This window comes from Fragaria vesca, linkage group LG2 (genome assembly GCF_000184155.1).
Source record: "Fragaria vesca subsp. vesca linkage group LG2, FraVesHawaii_1.0, whole genome shotgun sequence".
Classification (NCBI taxonomy): Eukaryota; Viridiplantae; Streptophyta; class Magnoliopsida; order Rosales; family Rosaceae; genus Fragaria; species Fragaria vesca.
The window spans coordinates 1885215-1906796 of record NC_020492.1 but is presented as its reverse complement, the minus strand read 5'-3'; the positions used below and the strand labels follow the sequence as shown (position 1 = coordinate 1906796).

At 36.9% G+C, this 21582-nt stretch overlaps 3 protein-coding genes across 4 annotated transcripts; all 3 read right to left on the bottom strand.

Annotated features, from left to right (window-relative positions):
- Nucleotides 1–2005: 2005 nt before the first annotated feature.
- Nucleotides 2006–5338, bottom strand: LOC101304939. Its single transcript, XM_004291999.1, has 9 exons — nt 5258–5338; nt 5051–5167; nt 4440–4859; nt 3905–4308; nt 3412–3511; nt 3244–3303; nt 3082–3168; nt 2800–2928; nt 2006–2308 (listed from the first exon to the last, which is right to left on the bottom strand). Exons 1-9 carry the CDS (start codon nt 5336–5338, stop codon nt 2006–2008), a joined length of 1701 nt encoding a protein of 566 aa, XP_004292047.1.
- Nucleotides 5339–10714: 5376 nt separating this feature from the next.
- On the bottom strand, nt 10715–13984 carry LOC101305416 (DNA-directed RNA polymerase II subunit RPB11-like). Of its 2 annotated transcripts, XM_004289647.1 has the most exons (7): nt 13680–13984; nt 13535–13577; nt 12131–12249; nt 11964–12053; nt 11768–11846; nt 11501–11596; nt 10715–10952 (listed from the first exon to the last, which is right to left on the bottom strand). In XM_004289647.1, exons 3-7 carry the CDS (start codon nt 12181–12183, stop codon nt 10914–10916), a joined length of 357 nt encoding a protein of 118 aa, XP_004289695.1. In that variant the 5' UTR covers nt 12184–12249; nt 13535–13577; nt 13680–13984; the 3' UTR covers nt 10715–10913. The 2 variants fall into 2 exon arrangements, with proteins under 2 accessions (XP_004289695.1, XP_004289694.1); XM_004289646.1 differs by lacking the exon at nt 10715–10952 and having other exon boundaries at nt 11156–11596.
- Nucleotides 13985–15070: 1086 nt separating this feature from the next.
- On the bottom strand, nt 15071–20614 carry LOC101305120 (probable E3 ubiquitin-protein ligase ARI1-like). The gene is made up of 9 exons (XM_004289645.1): nt 20105–20614; nt 19832–19864; nt 19459–19738; nt 18612–19092; nt 17892–18440; nt 17601–17758; nt 15885–16068; nt 15624–15636; nt 15071–15220 (listed from the first exon to the last, which is right to left on the bottom strand). The coding sequence occupies exons 1-7, from the start codon at nt 20237–20239 to the stop codon at nt 15917–15919; spliced, it is 1788 nt and encodes a 595-aa protein (XP_004289693.1). The 5' UTR covers nt 20240–20614; the 3' UTR covers nt 15071–15220; nt 15624–15636; nt 15885–15916.
- Nucleotides 20615–21582: the final 968 nt, after the last annotated feature.

Sequence of the window (21582 nt, the reverse complement as noted above, 5' to 3'; positions counted from 1 at the left end):
AAATCAATGAAAGTCTGTGATTAAAAATCAATGATTTTAAGAAATAAGTGAAAGTCTATGAACTTTTCAAAGAGTCTGTAGACTTTTCAAAAAGTCAGTTGATTAAAATAAATCTGTATGAATCCAAATACAATACACCCCCCTAAGTATAACACAGGCCCAAAACGAACGAAGCAAATGTATTTAGAGAACTATGTATACACCAGTGACTAGCTTCCTACATTCATAGCGTTTCATTTTGATTAGCTAGAAGATGTACTTCTGTGTTTTGTTATTGTAACCGAAAAAAAGATAGCCAACAACTTCCTATCAGTAGTTTCCCCATTACAGCATCTCCAGCAGTATTGCTAAATTAAATTTTTTTTGAAATTTATCAATTTTTGGGATGAATAAGAGCTCCAACAGTATGCCTAAAATATTGCTAAATCCTAAGATTGCTAAACAGAATTGACAAATTTATCAATTTGAGGAGAGAGAAACTACTTATTGCTAAATTCTCCAACGGTACAATTTATCTCTTCAACGTTCAATTTTTGCACTTCAACGTTCTTGGAATTCTGGGTTCCTCAAGTCTCTAGTCTTCTATATATATATATATATATATGGTTACATGTCTTCTCAAGTACCTGCTATGACATCTGACATACCTCCTCAAAATCAACCATCTAAAAAGAAAAGAGAACGAGCTTCTAACTACTCGGTTCAAGAAGACAATCAACTTGTCGCCGCATGGCTCAACGTTGGCTTAGATCCAATAAAAGGAAATGATAAAAAAAGTACAACATATTGGGAGCGAATTGCAACATACTATCATAAACACAAGGATTTTGTAAGCGATAGGGATTCTGCTTCTCTACAACATCGTTGGCAAAATATTCAATATGCTGTTATTAAGTTTTGTGGATGCTGGGAACAAATTGAAAATCGACCAAAGAGTGGTGAGAGTTATGAAGATAAGGCAATGGCTTTTGCCTTCTTCTTTTGTTTCTTCTTTTCCTCTTTGGTTTTTTCCTCTAAAGTAGTCTGCATAAAGCCTGTCATGTGCATCACTTCGATCACGCTGGATACTTATGCGACCTTGAAGAAACAAATATAGAAAGTGATCAGTAATAAGCTGATCAAGAAAACAACTGGTAGAAGAACATTGCAGCCTTACTTTCTAGTCTATTGTTCTGAAAATTACCTTTAATAGAACCACGTCGACGACGAGGTGTGTCTTCCTTGATGGATTTTTCAACAAGAGCAAGCACAATTTCTTCATACTCATTATCAGAGGATTCGTCGTTCATCCTAATATCACGTAGATAGCAACGAGACATAATATCCAAAATGAGATTATCAGTAGTGAATGAAGGTGAAGATGGAAGATGGTTGAAAAGGTTGAAGATGAATATACGTCTTTTTAAAACAGACGCTTGTAGAGTTAGCCGTTTGTTCAGTTATTTTTTTGAAAAATTTAATTTAACAATTCAAATAGCAATCCTTGTTGGAAACAAATGCTTAAAATGAATAACTAAACCCTAAATTATTGCTATACTTATCAATAATCTTAGCAATACTGCTGGAGATGCTCAGATCACAAAATTACTTTACAATTGGAGTAGAAACTTATGAAAGGTGGAAATGAAAAAAGTGCTAGCACTTGTCGTTTACAACTCCCCAAAGCTTCTTTTTTCATTTGGTTTTTACATACAAATCCTACTGCAAAATGCTGGAAAAAGAGCAGGCAAAATAACAGGATCACCACCACCACCATACTGCAACAAGACTGGTGATCAAACAAGCTCAAGCTCACAAGAGTAAAATGCTTCACACCTTTTTTTTCTTTTTCCCCTTTACCTTTCCTGACAAGTCCTTTTCAGTTCAAGCGCATTTACTAACATAACTCAAGCTCAACATGCTTGAGCACCTTTGATCATCACTCTGCTGATATATGAACGTGCATCTCTTGAGGAGGTTGTGATTCAGTTCCATTCTGAACTCTGAGCTCAACAATGCATGGAGATCACCAAGCTACTTCTTTTGGAATAAGATAACGGAAGGTAAAGTTGTGAGGAATCCAATCAATTGCCTTCCACATTCTTCTCTGTTGGCACTGGTGATTGCTTTTGCTTTCAGAGTTGGGCAGTAAATGCTCAATCATCTCCACCAAACCGGCAGAGCTTAAGCCCGAGTCCTTTGCAAATGACTCCACAATCTTTGGAAGAAGGATTTTCTGTTCCTTGTGCAGAAGGAAGGTTGATTGGATGTACTCCTCTTTTGCAGTTTCCAGCTCCTCATATACTCTCTTTGATGTGTATATACGTACCTAAACATTAGAAGCAAATAAGATTTGATCGTAGAAATTACTCAATAAACCAATACTGGCAGGCCAGCTTGAGTTATTCCTAATGTACTATAAATTGAGAGGGTTTATATTAAGGCCTGCAGATTGGACCCTATATATCAAATAGTTGCTTCACTTGGATAATCTGTTTGGCATCACTGCATCAAGCTATTACTCAGTCTCAGACTCATACTAATTCATATATGATGGAGCGTCTTTGAAAAAGTTCTACCAAGTCCAGTTACTAAAAATATGTCAATGTAATATATCTCTGTAAGTGACAAGGTTCCAAGGAGCTTTCGTATCTAGATTCCCAGTTGGTCATGTTATATTGAGTAGAAAATGTTTCATAGCTAAAACTTGGTTATGTACTCTGGATAGACTCTAACGTGCTCTTTGGCATATAAAATGAGGTTATGCTTTAAAAGAATAACATCTTCTACAATGGATATAGTAAGGGCAGAGGTCTGTACCGCGGGATCGGAATAACTTCCTGAGCAGAGTGCAAAATGCAAGAGAGGTTCGGTATGCTCAATTGCATACGATTTGCGTGCATCTCCAGCCTTGAACTTAGTTTTCATGGTAAATAACAGCCGCAGCCACTAAAGAGAAATAAGCCAAGTTAGTCTAAAACCAATGGAATTCAAATCATAAATTAGTAGAAGCATGACCTATCCAATTTTTTTGGGTCTACATGATATGTGACGGAGGATACACATAGTTCATAAACTAGTTCTTTCGGAAAGTGAGCTTACTTGTCCAGGACGAGGTAATCTGCACCCCAAAATGGACCTCTGTATCATATCTACACTTATGGTGTGACCTCCCACATTATATGCAGACTGAAGAAAGCACAAGCTTGTAAGCAAAGATCAACACCATGATCTATTACAAATTTAGTACAAAAGTTTAAGTACCTTGAGTGGCAATGAAACTCTTTTTGAATGATTCTGTGGAATCCCAAATGTTAAAAATGTCTGAAATAAAAAAAAACACGAACATCAAATGCTTGAAAGTTAAAACTAACAAAATCAGAATAAAAGTATCAAATCATTAGGGTATGTACAGAGTTGAAAGAACCATACATGCATAACAAGTGCATTGTGCACGTTAATCCAAAAGGCCAACTTCTCTTCATGTTTCATCTTTCTGAGATCCACTCCTTCCAACTGATAAACAAGTGAGCTGCCATGACATAGTTTCCAAGTTATACAAGAAGATTTATATGATGCCAAAGTATTGTCATCATCCTACAACAATGTCCAAAAAAAAGTATTCTATCCATTTATAATTATAATATTCAATCATGCAAAGCCATTGCCATATATTTTGGCACATAGAATTTCAAGAAGAAGTCAAAAGACATCCACAAATCTGAAACTCAATCTCAAAAATGATTTAGAGTAAAGACAGAAGAGAGTTGGTTAGAAGTTTCTTTTAGTGTATGTTCAACATACACGGAATACTCAACCAGTAGTTAAGCAAAACAGAAAAAGGAAATTCGTTCAAGATTGAAAAGTATCATGATGCAAAACAATTAAGGATTTTAAGCATCTCCATAACACAGAATTGGCATACCTAAATTTCTTTAGTGTGTGTTCAACATCTCTTAACTTCTCTGTATCCCCAGTGATCCATTGTACCTTCAGCATTCTACAGTAAGGTCCACTCATTTCTCCTGATCCTTCAATGTGGCTAGGCTTGTCAAACTGTGAATTGAAAAAAGGAATTTTCGTACGCCGGGAACTCCACTTTTCACTTTCACTCTGTGAAGAAAAGTCATGCAGTGGCGCCGAGAATGTAATTGGAGAGCAAGAGTAACCATCATTGATAATAGACGGGTCTGCAAGTTCACAATATATTGCTGAAATGCATTTGATCATTTCTTCAGAAAGACAGTTTGGTGTTTCTGGAACATGATTAGAGAAATAAGTTCCAAGTTGTTCTTCTGCATTTACTTTTGAAGTTGCGAATTGCGCTTGCTGAAAAGAGACAACATAGGAAGCCACAAATTAGATAAGCCTATAATTTCTAAAGTAACTATTAATACTAATCAGAGTAAGGACAAATATAAGAAAGTGCCGTTCAGGATATTTTTCTCATTTTAAGTTACCTCTAGCATCGAGAAAGGTAACGAGTGGTATGAATCTACAGCTTTAGTTTGAGATTTAATTCGAGGAGAAGTTCGTGGTGAACAAGTTGAACGCTGAGACAGTGAGGAATAGCAACGATGAATGCTTGAATCTAACAACTTTTCTGGTTCCCATATATCGTTGCATTCCTTGAATTGTTTGCCAGATGAACTCCGAGGCAACGTAAGATCATCGGAGTAGGTGATTGTTTTGCTACTTTCTTGTCCAGAACCTTCTTTGTAAATTCCTTGATGTGTGACTGAAGACGATCTTTCGGCCATAGTCACTTCAGGTGGTATGAATTGATCAAATGTTTTCCGGTACAAGGATAGAAGATAGCGCTCCAATAGGACTACTTCTAGTTCTAACACTGTAATGTCCTTTATAAGGTCCTTAGCAGACTGAGATCAAGGAAAAGGAATGCCAATGGTTAGCAAAAAAAAGAACCACCGAGTTAAAAACGTGCCAAAAAACTGAAGTATCAAACTGCATTCAAAGATTCAAACTACATCAGTGTCTGAACTTGATTATCTTGAAATATGACACCAATTGCTTATTGTCCGGTTTTGTATTAAAGAACATACGAGACTACCTTTGGGAGTGAGTCTTCAATCGTAGCATCATATGATAGTTGCTGATAACTCAACGCCTTCTCTAAAGCATGACGAGCCACAAGTTGATCCTGCAATTGTTTTTGAAGCTGTAAAATCTGTAAAAGAAAGATACTACTGTAAATTCTTGGATGCACTGCTGCAATGAAGCAGCTCTGGTCATATCTTAAGACTAATTGTTTTTGTACCTCCTGATTTAAAGAACTCTGAACATCAGAACAATTGGGTTGCTTGGTGATCTCTTCAACACAGTTGTGTGGTCTTCCCATTTCTCTCTATTAACAAAACAACAATACTTGTAAAAACTTAAAGACTTTACTTGACCGACCACAGTTTCAAATAAGCAGGACTGCATTTGACACCATTATAAGAGAGGATAGTAAGAGAAAGCCTTTCATCAAAGAGTTCCAAATTGACAATGCAACAATTAAGAAAAATCAAAATCAAAATAAAAAAAGTAAGAAGTAAAAGCAAATTCATACATTTTTATGTCTGCAAGGAGCCAAGAGCATGCTATTCAATTTTTCCTTCCCAACCTTTCTTTTAACTGGGTCACTGTCAGTAAAGGACAACAACAGAACTCATTTCAATAAATAAGGGAAGAAGCATAAAACTTTAAAACCATATTCATTTAGATTGAGCAATGTTCTTCACAGATCACCACTGGGAGCTCAGATTCTCACTCCTGGCAAAACGCAGTTTGAGTTTACCAAAACTGAAGAAGGTAAAGAACCCAGTAAAGCTGTGAAGTACCTATTGGAGCGCTTGTGTTTTGAAACTCCCTCCATGAACTTGAATGGCTTCATGCATAATAATAGAGAACCAAAGGTTGGCTTCACAACACAAGCCAAATGAGTCACTGAAACGGCATTGATTGCATAAGCCTTACAAGCTTGAGATATAGACAACTCCCTGATCAGAAGGAGAACCCAACAACCCAACATAAGAGAAACATTCCAAAAACACATTAAATGCAGGACATAGATAACACAATGAGGCCAGAGGGAGACTACTCACCAAGATGGGTTTTATGGAAACTGTGAACCAAACCTAGCTGTTCAGGAAAACCCAAGATATTTCTTGCTCTCTCTATATCTCTTTCATATCTCAGAGGATTCAGTTATGCATTGACTTTCTAGCTATGGAGGATCTCTAGTTACATACAATAGTCTCTTTGCCTTTTATATATAGGGTATCGTGCTCTAAAGAGTTTACCCAATTCTTTGACTAGTCGGCTGTCTTAGAAAGCTATGCCACCTTGAAGCTTTTGCAATGGTGAGCCTTTTGCATTGCATTAAAAGAAGCAAACCGGTGTCTTTGATTGTAGCTGATGTGCAAAAGTTAAAACAACAAACATATGCATTTAAATAGGAAAAAATTGGACAGAAAAAGATCAAGAAATTCAATTCCACATGCAAAAGATTGCAGATTGAAAGTTTGAAACATTATTAAAATATTCCATAATACATAAACATATCGGTACATTAATGATATACGAGTTCATATTTACGTGACACTAAATCAATAATTGATTGTGTACCATTGTACAAAGTGAGCTAATTTATGTATAAAGTCATCGTACTTGATGTACCAACACAATTTTATCATTGCAATGACTAATGAGTATTATGTTATCGATTATACAACTGTCTATTGAGACATAATTTCAAACACAGTAAACACAGTACACCACTAATGAACAAGTTCTAACTGAGAAAATGACTGGTTTACTGGAGCCAAAATTTGTGACCGGGTTGCCTACCCAGAAAGATACTGTTTCTACCAAATTCATTCCAAATAAAGAAAGTTGTATAGTCTTTGTCAAGTAGTACCCAGGGTCATATAATTCCAGAAAATTCAACTAAACAACTTCAAACACGTAAAGTCTTCATACACATGTGACAAGTTTATAAAGCCCTTTGTTAAACCTTTGTTTAAAGCTGTGGCGCATACAAAAAAAATTAGGTGTCCTACTAAACTGAGGAGGTTGGAGACTTTAAAGTGTCCACAAGGTGAAAGGGAGGAGCACTTAAACGAACAAAGCACAAAAGATAGTAACATCAAAAGGGCTGAAAGGTCAAGGGGTCAAAGATCAAAACAATGCATGATTGACATGAAATGACTGGGTTCAATCGTGCGTTTGAAGCTGTCTAATTCCTTGGGGGCTTGCATGCTCAGTAAAGTTTCTGGCCTTTTCTTTACATTTGGGGAAGGGTGTTATAGACTTATAGATGGTACAAGAAATACATACAGAAAAGGTCCAAGAAATACATACAAAAAAAGTCTATCTTAATTTTAATAAGACATTTTATTGAACACTTCATATTTATTTGCAACAAACACCGATCAAAGCATATATGTTCAGAAGTTACATTATAAATATATTAAAGAAAAAACATAAGATTTATACATTCCTACGTATCAAAGTGGACATTTTGTTTTCAAGAAGCAATAAACCCAATTTGGTAACAAACACAAAAATTGACTATAGAATGAAGAACTCAAAGAGTCGATAAGAAAACAAGTGACACATGCAATAAGGTTCCTGAGCACTACCAGGTGACACTGGCTCGAGCTTTGAACAACTGGACATATAAAATATGACTTTACCTTGGATTCTCTTATCCTGAATTTCAAGTTGGGGGTGAATGAATCCACTGAAAAAGATTAAACTGGGATCTAAGTTCAAGGAAGAAGAAAATGGCCGGCTGTTTAGTAGAGTTTGTGACTTTCTGGACGACCTTGGAATATATAAACAATATGATCTGGACCAACTCTTCTCAGAAATTGGTTATATATAATAAGTGGATTCATGGTAAAGAGAAATTTAGGGACCAATCAAGAAAATAATATTCTAATTAGGTGCCAAATCCTGGGCATTCACTGTGATTGTGCTATGATTTAGCATGAATCTTCTTTAAATGGATACACTTTGGCATTGGTAAGGAAAGATTTTGATGTGGCTGTGTCACCTGTGTGGCTACACATATGATGAATGGAGCTAAAAATATGAAGGGGTGGCATTGAAATGAAAATAGCTGGCTGCTGAATGCTAATGAAATGTGATTAAGAAAAATTAATTACCTTAATGTGTATTAAGGGAAGCCGGCCTTAATCTTGAGGGTAGCCGCATCACCAGTCCTTTATTCAAAAAAAATAAAAATAAAAATAATTAAAAAAAAAGGAAGCCAGCCTTGAATGCCTCATAATTACTTGAATCCAACATATAAGATATAATACTTTCCTTCTTGGTTATATCCGAGTACAATCCCTTAAGGCCTTAACGATCATTGCACACAAATGTAGTCGAATCCCAGTTGGTTTTCCTTTCTCTGTAGGCCACCCATCAATTGCAAACTCCACTCTTCCACATTCAGAAGCATAGAAATAACAGATAGTTGTATATCTGATTGAAGTCATTGAACAATACTTCAGGGATAGTCTTCCTCCAAACTAAGGGCAATTGCCACTCCAACTTCCCACCACATGATTTAAAATGTTCAATAACTGTTATGAATTTCATTACTTCTCTTTGTTGTTTAGTTCAACTTTCAATTTAAACTACTCTAGTCCTACAAATGTAAGATATTCATGTTCTCATTCTAACCATTTTGTCCTCAATTATTTGGTAGATGGCCAGCCTTAAAAGATATAAAAGTTTCAAGTTTCAACAATGACTGCTAGTATGTGTCAGTTTTTATAACAAAATAATAGTGATGGATTGTGTATTATATAGAAGCCTCTAGTGATTTCAATTGCTGATCAAGCAAGTAGAATTAATTTTCTTACATATTCGTATGAATGAATCATAGAGAACGTTAGCAACAGTCGTTCATATACACGTATGAATCATACGCTCAGTTCATATTACACCAGATTGTGAATCATGGACATACTAAACCGTTCTCAACTTCATATGAGAGATCCCATTGCCTTTGTCAGACTGCACATCTCCTTGTGATTTCACTTCTGGCCTTCTGGGGTCAACTTTGTAATATAGATTGTATTCACAAAACTCAACAAGGTTATACTTAATCCTTGAAATTGCCTAATTGCAATTCATCCTTGTAATTTGATACATTTGAAGAAGTTTCTAACATGATATGGCCTAAAAACTAACCAATAGTTTAATCACTCTGCTAACAACCAAACAAATTAGTAGCCACAACGATGCTTGGATTTCACATATCCATGAGAAAGCAATATGTAAAATGAAAACACAAACATGTTTCAACCTCGAGCAAGTCAAGAACACTCATTTCCAATGAAGCTGACAGACATGCCTACATTTTTAAGTTATAAGCTTCGGGTCTTGGTGTATTAGATTGTTAATTAGAAGATAATAACAATTCTACAAAAACCAAAGTCATCAAACTTAGTGCAAGAGATACCTGCAATGAAAAGGGAAGCCTTAGAATAATGCATTTGTCTGCATCTATGATTGTAAATTTGTCACACACCGTTTTCCAAAATATATTTAGAAGGTCAAACAACAACAGAGACAAACTTAAAGAAAACTACATAAAAGGTTCTTTATATTTTATAACAAGACTCGGAGAGAATCCATATATTCGAAGGCAAATTCAATGCATAATGGCTTGCTCAATCTTTGTGTACACCAAAGTTTGGCCTATGCTACTCAAGAAACAACAAAATTATAACATATATTCTAGACTAGAGCATCAATATTCTCCAAATATCGACCTTAAAATCCAGTGAATAGTTAAAAAGAATAACTGCTTCGTGGTTAAAAACACAAGAAAATGAAGTAGAGATTTCTTGATGTAGTATTTATCATTACAAAATGATAAGCAAGATCTATTTGAATTGCTATATATAGTGCTATTTAACAAAGAGTTCACTCAGTTCAGCAGAAGCTGCAGAATCCGTGTTGAGAAACAAAACAAAACACAAGCACAAACGCAACGATAGAGGGCTGTTGTTGGCATCAGAACCTAGAAGAAACACATGGGAGGTTAAGTCCCCAAAAGGACCATAGGAAGGTCGGTCAAGCTAATGATAAGAGCAAAGGCATTCCACTTTTGGTTTGGGCTCTTCTTCTTCTACTCCTGCCTGTTATAAAGGGACATGATACACCCAACTAACTTGGTCACAAACTTACAATATGAAATGCAGCAACTCTACCTCTTAGTCATTAGTTCATCTGTTCATGGAAAAAGCATGTCTATTCATCAGAAGAATGAGATGAATATCCGCAATTTCTTGATGTTGCAGTTATCACATAGCAATAGAGAGGGATGAGACGGCAGGGTGGCTAATTGAATCAAATAAGAATACGTTTATCACCGGATTGAAGAGTTCAAGGGTTGAATTGGGATTTTCGAAGAATTGGGTTCAAGAATAGATTTTAAGGTTTGATCATGAGAAAAATGAAATCTGTGTTTCCGTTGTGTTATATAAGATCACCTATGGTCACATCTATAGAAAACGTAGACTTGCTCAAACACCCACTAATATGGCAACATGGATACATTTCAACTTATTCCGATTCGGTTCAATGGTATCTTGTTCCAGATTCACTGTTTTTACGCAAATTTTTCTCAAGAACCAGACTGAACCGTCTATTCAATTCGGTTCCGGCCAGATCCTCAGTTCTTTGATTCACAAATCCAGGCCTAAGTATGTAAGGCTAAGCTGTTGTGACCCTTCTCTTTTTTAAAAGACAAAAATCTAATGAAACATCATGTTCTCATTCCATCACGATCCATCAAAAACATAAGAGGCAGTCATCAAGGTTCACAAGTACGTTAGTTACATGATTAAGTAGGGCAACAATCCATTACATGATAAAGACATGCCTCCACATAGCTGCTTGAGTCAATTCTAGTAGTCCACTTGCATTGAATGCTTTGCTACCTCGGCCTGCATGCAGGAATTTTAAGGTGTATTAATACACAAGATTTGGCTGCTTCCGTGGATTTAGGGTTTATAAGTTGATTTGGCTTCCCCCTACTATATTTATCAGTCCTAGATTACTTAGCAGCCCATAATCAGAACACATCATTTCTAATGAACCTTGTGACCGTTCAGATATTTCTGAAGAATAATCAATCTTTGAAATTATGTCTCAATTCATACTACAAATGATCTAGTACTTCATTAGAGTATACTTGCAAGTCCATGAATCCATGATCTTTTATCCTCATATGTTTGGCATTAACCACAATCCTTTAATGATTTTTAGAAAATACAAATAACACGGTATATTCATTTTATATCATGAAATTATGTAGTTTTGACCTTCAAGCTATCATGAAAAGGAAATTGGAAAAAGAGGTCATAGCATGGCAATGTTATAAGTCTAAGATGAGCTATCAAGGTTCTCAAACACATTCCGAATACAACCTCAAACACCTTAATCTAATATGAGCAAGACAGCAATTTGAAGGTGGAACATCAAATAACATTACCTCAAAATTACTCTTCAAATGGTCGAGTTCCTTGTCAAGATCATTAATAGCCTGGTTATATGCCTGCATTGGTGATGACTGGCTGGTTGTGTGAATCTGCAACAGTACAATTAAAGTGATTACAGTGGTTAAGGTCAAAACCATAACAGTACAAGGGTACTTCTGCTTCTCAATCCATTTTATCTCTCATTTTTCTTGATTTGAAGTTCTGAACACTTCAAGAAAATAAAAGAACAGTAATTAGAAAATCAAATTTGGATAACTAACCCTGACAATGATCTTGTACTGAAGTGGGTGAGGGAGCTTGTAGCCAGCAAATAAAACATTTTCATCCCGGTGCAGCTGCCTGGTAATCACAAAAATTTTGTAAGAAAGCAGCTTAGGGTTTGATGAACTAAAACCTGTAATATAACAAGGTTAGTTACAGTATAGAATTTGAATTGAAAGACAAATGAATACATACATGCGAAGGATGTTGCCAATAGTGTGATCCTCTCTCTCGATCGTAAATGATGCAGCATTTATGATCTTGGTATCCCTCTCATACGACACCCTGCAAATGAACAGGAATTTGGTGAGGCTGTTAGATTACAGAGTGGGGCTGGAACTTTTCCGAAACACAAAACTTACTTTTTTGTCCCTTCAGGAACAACAAATCGCTCGTATCGGTCTGGGGCATTCATAGTGGCAGTTTTCTTCTCTCTTTCGGGACAGGAACTTCAGCTTTCTTTCTCTCTTGCAGGATGTACCTAATTGAATAAAGTTCAACAATACTCCTCCATCAGGGGGCTTCATATGTGTATAAATTTCAATGGTAAAGCCAGCGATCAATTTATTAATATCTGACGGTCTACATTTGAGAAAGATATTGAAGTGTTTTAAAAAAATGAAGTGAAGACAGACAAAATAGAACTAATTGTATTTGTACTAAATAGTTGTACATAAGGGTAACGTATGTATGTTTAGAGAAACCCACCAAAAACCGCAGATAAAACTCGGATAAAAAGCATAAACCAAAATGCTAAATGCTCCACAAAAATTTGCTGAAACTCTAACCAAAATAGTCCAAAAAGATTGACAAGTGAAACACTGATACAGACCAAAATGTTTTGAACTGAATGTATGAGCAAAAACTGGATGTACAGAATAACAAATAAGCCAAATAAGTGAGAACAACCTCTCTGATTAGAATGACAGCCTTTACTCTTAAAATGGATAAACAAAGAAACCAAACTAACCTCAAATGCAGCAGATAACCAGTAACTAGTGCAAAAAGATTATGTGTAGTTATATGCACATCGCCTATAAATTCTAGTTAAAGAAGTCCACCTTGTAAAATCTCCCTTAGGTTTGCTACCAAATTAAGATGTTCAGGTCCAGTCATCCTTTTAGTGACTTTAATACAAATGCATGCACCAAAACTCAATGACTGTATCAAATTTCAGAGTGTTCAACTAAAAAAAAGAGAGGGGATTTTAGGGTTTAGGGAATTCAGGAAAATTTTCAGACAATATTTCTCATTCTTAACCTCCGATGGCTCCTAGGCCCTAAACCCAACTCTCACAGTGACCAAAAGCATTTGTTCTACTTAAGATATTATGAGGCAGAGCCCTATTGGGATCAATCTCGCAAGCCTTGGTCATCAAAACACTTAAACCCCTAAAACCCAAACCAGAGAGCCCCCAACAACCAGAAAAGACCCAGAAAGTTTGAAACTTTAAATTACTTGAAGAAAACAACAGTACTTGAAGAAAACACGAACACAGAAAAAGACACAAACTTGACTCGCATTCTGACATCAAGTGCCGAATCATTGGTCTGATATTTATATCCCAATTCGTTTATGCCCAATTTCAATTTGGGTTTGAAATCCTGCCCTGAACAGTGCCCAATAATCCCAATTCGTTTCTATATCAAAAGCAGCAATCCTTACTAAACAATGGGATTAACAAATCTTAAATCCCCAATAACAAAACCTATGTCACAATCCCAATTCATCCATAAATTTTCTATTATCATAAATAGAAACGATACCTGGAATGGCTTAATCAATAGATTAAGGCTTGAGAACTTCAATCTGAGAAGAGTTTGCACAACATATAGAGATGAGAGAGAGCTCAGTGTTCTTCGCAATCGCAAATGGGAGGCACCGAGGCAGAGTAGAGAGAGAGAGACTTACAGCGACGATGCCGGAGGAGAGAGTCAAATTTACAGACAAGTCCGAGATGCGGAGTGAGTGTGTGACACAAAAAGCAAGATGGTAATGAAATTTGGGCCGTGGACATGATCTGGGCTTAGCCGGGTTATAGGTAACTGGGTTGGTCCAACTCACTATTCGGTTTCTCAAATGACTGAAAAGTATTCACTGGTCATGTGGAGAACTCTTCCTCAGTAGGGTTGGTGTGCCGGAGCTCGTCGGGTATTCATCCATACAGATCGGTCAGGTCCGAAACGGCTCCTCGTAGCGGTTTTCACTTTGTCGTCAATGTCGTGTGGCCGGAGGGACTTGATTAGCTCCGAGATATCTCTCCATCATTGCTGACCATCCGACTACATCTTCTCTGTGGAGGATGGTAATGGTCTCATGAAGTGAATCAATTGACGATGTGCTCAATACGAAACCAGGCACAGATGGAACTAGGTTTTGGATTAGTTGTCTTTCATACACGTACGTAGACAATATATTTAACCATATCTCATATAGTATGCATGCACACTCGCATAGGTACACAGCAAGAGATTTGTTACATTGTAATTAATCGTGAGATGTATATTTTAAGAGGTCCCCTCGATGATTAAACTCTACAAGCTTTTATCGAAAACTTTAAATCAAATCATGACATCTAGTATGATAATCGGGAAGGTTTTATTTGCCATAAACTTTTTAAACCGTTTCAGTGGTAAGGAAACTAATTCTACGTAGTTGGCGTTTGATTAATCGTGAGTCCAACTCGTAATAGATTTGTTGTATCATATATGTTGTGTATTTGATTCTATACAACTAAAAGAAACTAATTCTTATGAATCCGAGGTTTTCTATTTGAAAAGTATAACCCCATACATGTATCAGAAGAACCCTCGACCGTAAAGACAAAGACCAACATGAGGTTTGTAATGAAACCCTCATGTTTGAGTAATGAACCTCCAGTTCCACTAGCTAAAAAAAATTGTTTTGCTCCGCATGTACACCACCATGCTTCCACCCCATCTCATGTGTAGTCTAAGTATAGTACAAATTGCAAAACAACAGCTACGACAAACACATCCGTCTTGCACTATCAACTTAAAACGGCGTACGATTATCCATGGCGTATATGATAAGATAATCCAACTTAAAACAGTACAATTACTCGTGGAGTATAAGGTAAGATAATCGTCAAAACACTAATCACAGAGTCTGCAGCTTTTTGTAACTTGCAAATTTCATTACTTTTCTTCGAAGAAAGAATCTGTCAATCTGCTTTTCCTATACATTGTGCCAAAAAATGCAACAGGAGAGAAACAGAAACTGAAGGCCCTCAGGGTTACTACTCTTTGCTCCTTCACTAAGCATTGTACTTATGCGCACAGGTATATATGGAGCTTCTGGTACATTCTTGTACAATGTGTTTATTCACTGACCACCAATGATTTGAACAAAGGGCAGATCCAATACTTAAAGGACAACACAAATGGGATCCCAATCATTCTCAAAACTCCTTTCTTTCAATCATTCCGACCCTTTTTCTCATTCATGAAAGTATTAACATACAGTCAACAAATGACTATGCTGAGTGCACACTATACCCCGTAGTAGGTAAAACCCACCTATGTCGATGGATACCATACAGACAGATATAGCAAAGCAATATGATGAGCCATTTAAAATACATATAGCATTATGAAATCTGCTTTACACCATCCATACAACCAACCCCTGTGGATGCTACTATTTCATGTTTAACATTGTTCCACTTGAGAGTATTGCACATGGAAGTCACCATTAACAAACAAGGAGCTTTTACGTGATATTGGCTACCAATGATACAGACATGCGCAACTTCTTCATATACAAAATGTACAAGTAGTCCCAAGACATTGTTAACAAATATTAGAGCATGAGAGCAAAATGTCCAAAAGTAACCATTAGAAATAAGCTGAAATAGGACGAAACGTTAAGAGTTCTATAAATAACCGCTCCAAAAATTTGAATATCTCCCCAAAATATCATTATTGTTTTTTAATTGGAAAATCTACAAAGCAAGCGCCCCTGAAAGCCCCAAAGAATTATATGTACGAGGCGACCAGAAAGATATGATGGGGAAAAAACATAACGTACTTGGGTGTTTGATCCGGAAATAAGGACACTGCATTGAAAAAGAGGGTCTTACGTTAGAGACTGTACACCTTTTTATGAAGCTTTGCAACTTGCACGAATCAGAAACAGTTTCTGTCAATGACCTCTGCTGGCAAGTTTAGATCGAAAAAGCCACCTCCAGGACCCTCCTTCCTTGCACGCTTCCGAGATGAGCAACCACTCTCATATGAACTTCCAGAACCTGAGGGATGTTCTGGTTCCAATGATCCTCCTACATCAGGAGTGAGACAGCAAACCTTACACATGTTAGCCTCATTTATCTTCTACATTGCATCATGTTCTATGCATGATCATATGCAGTAAGAAATTCTTTTTCATCTGAACTTGGAAGAACATTGCTGGTCTGCACGCCTAAGAAATTTCTTTTAGTAAGTAAGCTGTATCCAAGAAAAAAGTTAACTATAACTACAGAGCAAGGTTTTAAGAGTACAAGTTTGGAAAGGAAAAATTAGACAATCTATTGGTTACAAGCAGTTCTTTTTATGAGTTATAGTAATTATATTCATTTATTTATCAGGACGGAACACATTGAAGATTCATGCATGATTGATACATTGAAGGAAAAAATGAACACCACAGAGCAAGGTTTTATGAGTACAAATTAGAAAAGGAAAAGATAGACAATCTATAGTTGTGCATTCATGTATTGAATGGATAGTACCGTTCCAGCACAAGGGCGATGGTAATTCAGGTTTGTTTTGAAGCAGTTCTTATGAGTTATAGTATTAGATTGTATTTATTTATCAGGAGGGAACAGTGGAACACACTGGAGATTCATGCATGATTGGTAGTCATGTGAAACATTCTGAATCCCGTAACAGAAGTAAAACCAATCTAACCTTATATAAAACATGGAAAGATCCGTAACATTAGGCTACACTTGCTATTGTTGGCTGATCAGGGTAAATGCTCAAGTCGATTGCAGATAAGTGAGATAACATAACTTCATGAAAATTAGATCATATATTACAAAGTTCTGTAAACAATCAATGAAAAAAAACATGCTGAGGATGTATGGAAACAGATCAACAATTTGTCACTACGAACCACGCTAATAGGGGCACACAAATATATGACTCTCCACCGGAGCAACGAATTATAATTTCAAACAAAACTATTCACCAAAATGCTTAAATGCAACAATACCTTATTATTAGTTAACAAAATCAAAAAAAAAATAATATATATATATAGAACTTTTCTCAGGTGAGGACGTCCGCACCGTTTTACGATGCGGATTTTCGTCCGTTCGCCATGTACGGCGCCGGCGAGGCGCCGCCCCCACCAGCCGACTCCAGCAGTCCTTTCCCTAGAACCCTACTTTCCACGTCCCCGGTGACGTCCCGGACCGTAATTCCTAGGTTTTCCGGCCAGATTGACTTTGTTTGTAAGTTTTGGGTGATCTGGACCGAAAACTGGAATTCGGGCGGGGATGGGAAAGTGGGTCGGGGAAGCGTGCCGGGAGTTCCGGTTGGGGGTGGACGGCGCGCCCTCGCGCGGCGCCGTACGGTGGCGAACGGACGAAAATCCGCACCTTAAAACGGTGCGGACGTACGTAGCAGAGACGGACTGTATATATATATATATATATATGTTGCTTCTTATTAGTTAACAAAATTTTAAAAAAATAAATAAAAAAAAAAATGTGTTGCTAGCTGAATGTGTATAAAAATTTGTTTAATTTTGGTTTCCAAGCATAGAGACAATTAAAAAAAGGCAGAAAAATTCATGGAATCAACTTACCATTTGTTCCACAATGGAATGGTAGATCTTTATCAGAAATTGAAAGTTCGGATGCCTTCTCGATGCCCTCTGACTTGTACGGCGCTATTTTGTGGTGGGTACCGAGTTCCACAGACGGTACCACAGAACCCAATAAATCATTCTCAATGCAATCATACCTGCATTTGTTTAAAAAACAGCTTTAGAGGAATCCCACATGTAAAAAAGTACTGTCATAAATGCATGTTATATAAAAACATATCAACATACTTCTAAATACACATCAACCACTTTTCTGACAGACATACTCACATTCTCTTACAGAGTGTATCTGTGGCTACCGAGAGATTGATCACTTGCATCCTTACTATCACAACTTTATCGTCTTCATAATTATCAAATGGCTCCTCCAGAAACTTGGATAGTTTCTCCACATTTGCTTCAAGCTGCTGCTGCTGAACCTCAAACAAATTTTGTTTCATTTCTCTTTCTTCCTTTGTCATCTGATCCTTAAAGAGCTCCTCACCAAACATATAGAATGCAAAAGGATATGAATAAGAAAGAATCCTCCTAGACCTGAAAAGTCTGCAGAGTCCATTCGTTACCCAGCCGAAATCTCTATTCTTTGATTCCTTCGATTCTGAAATTGATACCTTCTCTTGTATAGTGTCCTTCAACTTACTTTCAAGCTTGATAGAATCAGTATGAGCTTTATAGAATTTGTGGTAGTGCATATACCGATAAAGATCTCGCTTTGCCCGCTCAGCGTTTTTCTCTTTGTCTTCTTTGAATCGCCCACAGCTATGGCCTTCAATACTTGACCATGTATGGTTTCGGCCAGTAGCTCCACCACAGAGCCAACTGCATCCAGAAGAAAGAAATTATAAATCCCAGAGATAGTCTGCTTATATTTCTAATCTAGTAGCATGACAGAAGAAGCATAAAAGAGTTAAGTTCACAGAGAACAGAGATAGATAAGCACATATATTAGTAGGGAGCATGATGAAAAATAATAATTAACATATTACTCACCAGAATGCTTGCCCACAGATACAACTCACAAGGTTGCAGCCACCATTCTTCTCTACAGGTTTGTGACACTTGGGACAAGGTTTAGTATGTACTGTGATCCAATTAACCGTCTCTGATTCGTCTCGGCATTTCTTGGCCCAAAGCTCCCACATCAAACAAGAACAAGGTGAGTGGGCTTGTGATGAACAACGGAAACAAAACTGAAGCCCGCATGAACATTCAATCTCACAAAATTCATCATCCTCCACCCGTATTGCATTCCCACAATGAGGAGTACTAGGGCACCACTTAACCCTCTTATTATCCTCAATGTATGACTCCAGAAGAAACCGATCAAATTTCTCTGCAAGATCTGGGTGGCTATTGCTAACTAGATTCCTAACAACTGCTTCATCACAAATGGCATTACAGTTGTGAGCCATGCACCTCATACGCTTACTTTGACCATCATTTATCTTCACAACAAAATGCTCTGTCCAACCTACATAAGATAGAGAATATTAATTTCATAACAGTCACCATATGATAGGGGAAACAAAATAGAACAAATGGAGAAAGTTTGCTACACAAGCGTAGACACACAAACAAAAAGGATGTAAACATATAGTCAGCATGAAAGACAATTCACTTGCAAAGAACCCCAAATTCCAAAAACAAAATATAAATTTTCCACTACATTGGATTAGCGACCTCGATGACAAAATTTAAATACCAGATATCAGTAAACTTGCTATGACTCTAACACAGCCTCAAACAGATAAAAGGATCATCCAACAAATGTCATTGATTCACAAGAAGAATATGGACTAATAAAATAAGAAAGCGCAAACAATGGGTAGATACTTACAGCCGTTGCAGAAGCAATGTCCACAGTCCATTGTTGTTGCCTCATTACTAGGCACATCCTCTATACAAATAGCACACATTATCGTAGAAGCAGGTGGCAGTGGTTCACTATCTTGATGTTCCATTACAGATACACCTGCTTCTGCAAACAAGAAAGCTCTTTCCTTCTCCACAAGCACTTCGAAAAGCTTGTCAACATCCCAACGATGATGAATGAGTAAAGTCCGCGCATGGTGCTCCTTCAGAAATAGCACGTCCATCACTCTACGTAAATCCTCCTTCTGCATACAATCCAACTCAAACATAAATCTAAAAATCATGACAAAACAACTTAGAAACAGTACTAAAGACTATTCTTTTCCACTTTTCCCTACCTGTGCAGCCAAAAGAGATTCTTTCGTAATCACCTGCAAAGAGTACAACCAACAATATGATCAATATCCCAATTTAACTATCACAATAAAATTACGAAAACAACATTATGATAATCAATCAGTTCATGAAGAACAAACAATATACAACGTAGATCAACCCGTATATGCAAAACAGTGCTCACATCCCAATAAAAGTTTAACCCCAAATTCGAATAAGATTAAATTTCTTTTCGAGTGATCGAATAAGATAAACTAAGGTAAAAGATGAACAACCTTAGTGGTGGTGCCCTTAGGGGGAATACATGGAGTATCATAGTCCTCGTTTTCAGGGCCTTCGTTAGAGTAATCGTCTTCCTGATCGGAGGTATAGAACTCCTCTTCGCTGCCCACGTAATCATCGTCCTCCATTGATTCTAATCCTCCCTCCCCAAAACCAAAAAAGATCAAAACTTTAGGGAAAGTAGAAAACCCTGGTTTATTGATGCAATTCAATTAGGGCTTTCTGTGCATGCATGAAGAGCCCAAAATTGGGGATTGTTCAATTGGGGTTGAGTTGAATTCTGGGTTGGATTGGGGAATGGGGGAAGCGATAAAGGCTAGGGCTTTTTGGGTGTGTGGCGGGGAGCTAAACGACGGCGTTAAGGTGATGAAGTAGGGGAGATCTACTCGGAGTTGGGGAGAAGAAGAAGAGATTTTGGGAAGGAAGTGAAGTGAAAAGAAAGAAGAATTGGATGGAGGGTGTGATTAGAAGGGTGTACGAGAGGACTTGCTTTATGCCACCACTCTAAAAACCCAATTTTGGAATGTATATATAGTGGTGTGTTTCATACATTATGTCAATTTAAGGAAAAATAAATTCACTGCTTTGAGCATTCCAATTGGTTATTTTTAACCGTTTGATATTGACCAATTTTTATTTCCTTGTTTATTGCGGCCTCTTTATCAGAGTTTCTTTCTTTTCATAGGAGAAATTTTCTATTGGTAGGAGGAATTGTGGTTGTAAACTTGTAATGGGAAACCATAGCTAAACTCGTATCAGATTGGTACAATGCAGCCAAACTAGTTTTCATGTCTGATTATCAATTGCTCACTTTGGGTATGTAGGTGTTACATACACGAAAATGTTGAAGCAAAGTATCAACTTTGTAAGGATGATCCCATGTTTAATGCTCTTTTCCCAAGAGGAGAGGAACCACGATTGAATTAGGATTCTATTCCTAAGAGGATTTTGTGTTTAGATCGGACTGGAGTGATATGAAACGGGCTGCAATTCATGGATTTTGTTTACTTCTCCCCTTATGGCGCGCATCGGCGCAGAGATGATGTGAAATAACCATGATGATTATTGGGCAATATTATAAGTCCCTACAAGAATTTTGTAAGATTAGGCAAGCTGAATGTCTGTGAATGCACTCTAAAGTGCCTTGTTTGGCCTAACGAGGTGACGTTTATTGGTAAATGATCAAAAGCTCCTAATGATAGAACAAAATTAAGTGTTGTCAGATTTATTTATCGACAACTACATAACAAGAAATATATGGAATTATATAGTATGCTCATTTCAATCGAGTTATCTTTACATTAAGTCACCATTTTATCAGAGTGTATAGAGTAGCATGTAGAACACCTTTTGCTACTTTGTGCTTGTTAGAATCCATGTGTTTTGTAAAAACTTCTAATATCATTTCGGGACGAGACAAGTTATGATACTGGGATGTATATCCTACTTATATTTTACATGTACTTAAACA

What these genes read in the sequence shown, in the direction of transcription:
- LOC101304939 (XM_004291999.1), bottom strand. Translation starts at nt 5,338, where the DNA reads ATGGGAAGACCACACAACTGTGTTGAAGAGATCACCAAGCAACCCAAT. An exon ending in AGAGTTCTTTAAATCAGGAG is followed by an intron (nt 5,168 to 5,257) that starts GTACAAAAACAA and finishes TTTCTTTTACAG; the next exon opens with ATTTTACAGCTTCAAAAACA. An exon ending in ACAATGCACTTGTTATGCAT is followed by an intron (nt 3,304 to 3,411) that starts GTATGGTTCTTT and finishes TTTTTATTTCAG; the next exon opens with ACATTTTTAACATTTGGGAT.
- LOC101305416 (XM_004289646.1), bottom strand. Translation starts at nt 12,183, where the DNA reads ATGAATGCCCCAGACCGATACGAGCGATTTGTTGTTCCTGAAGGGACA. An exon ending in ATTGGCAACATCCTTCGCAT is followed by an intron (nt 11,847 to 11,963) that starts GTATGTATTCAT and finishes TGTGATTACCAG; the next exon opens with GCAGCTGCACCGGGATGAAA. An exon ending in AGTACAAGATCATTGTCAGG is followed by an intron (nt 11,597 to 11,767) that starts GTTAGTTATCCA and finishes GTACTGTTGCAG; the next exon opens with ATTCACACAACCAGCCAGTC.
- LOC101305120 (XM_004289645.1), bottom strand. Translation starts at nt 20,239, where the DNA reads ATGGAGGACGATGATTACGTGGGCAGCGAAGAGGAGTTCTATACCTCC. An exon ending in CTAAGGGCACCACCACTAAG is followed by an intron (nt 19,865 to 20,104) that starts GTTGTTCATCTT and finishes TACTCTTTGCAG; the next exon opens with GTGATTACGAAAGAATCTCT. An exon ending in ATCTGTGGGCAAGCATTCTG is followed by an intron (nt 18,441 to 18,611) that starts GTGAGTAATATG and finishes TTCTGGATGCAG; the next exon opens with TTGGCTCTGTGGTGGAGCTA.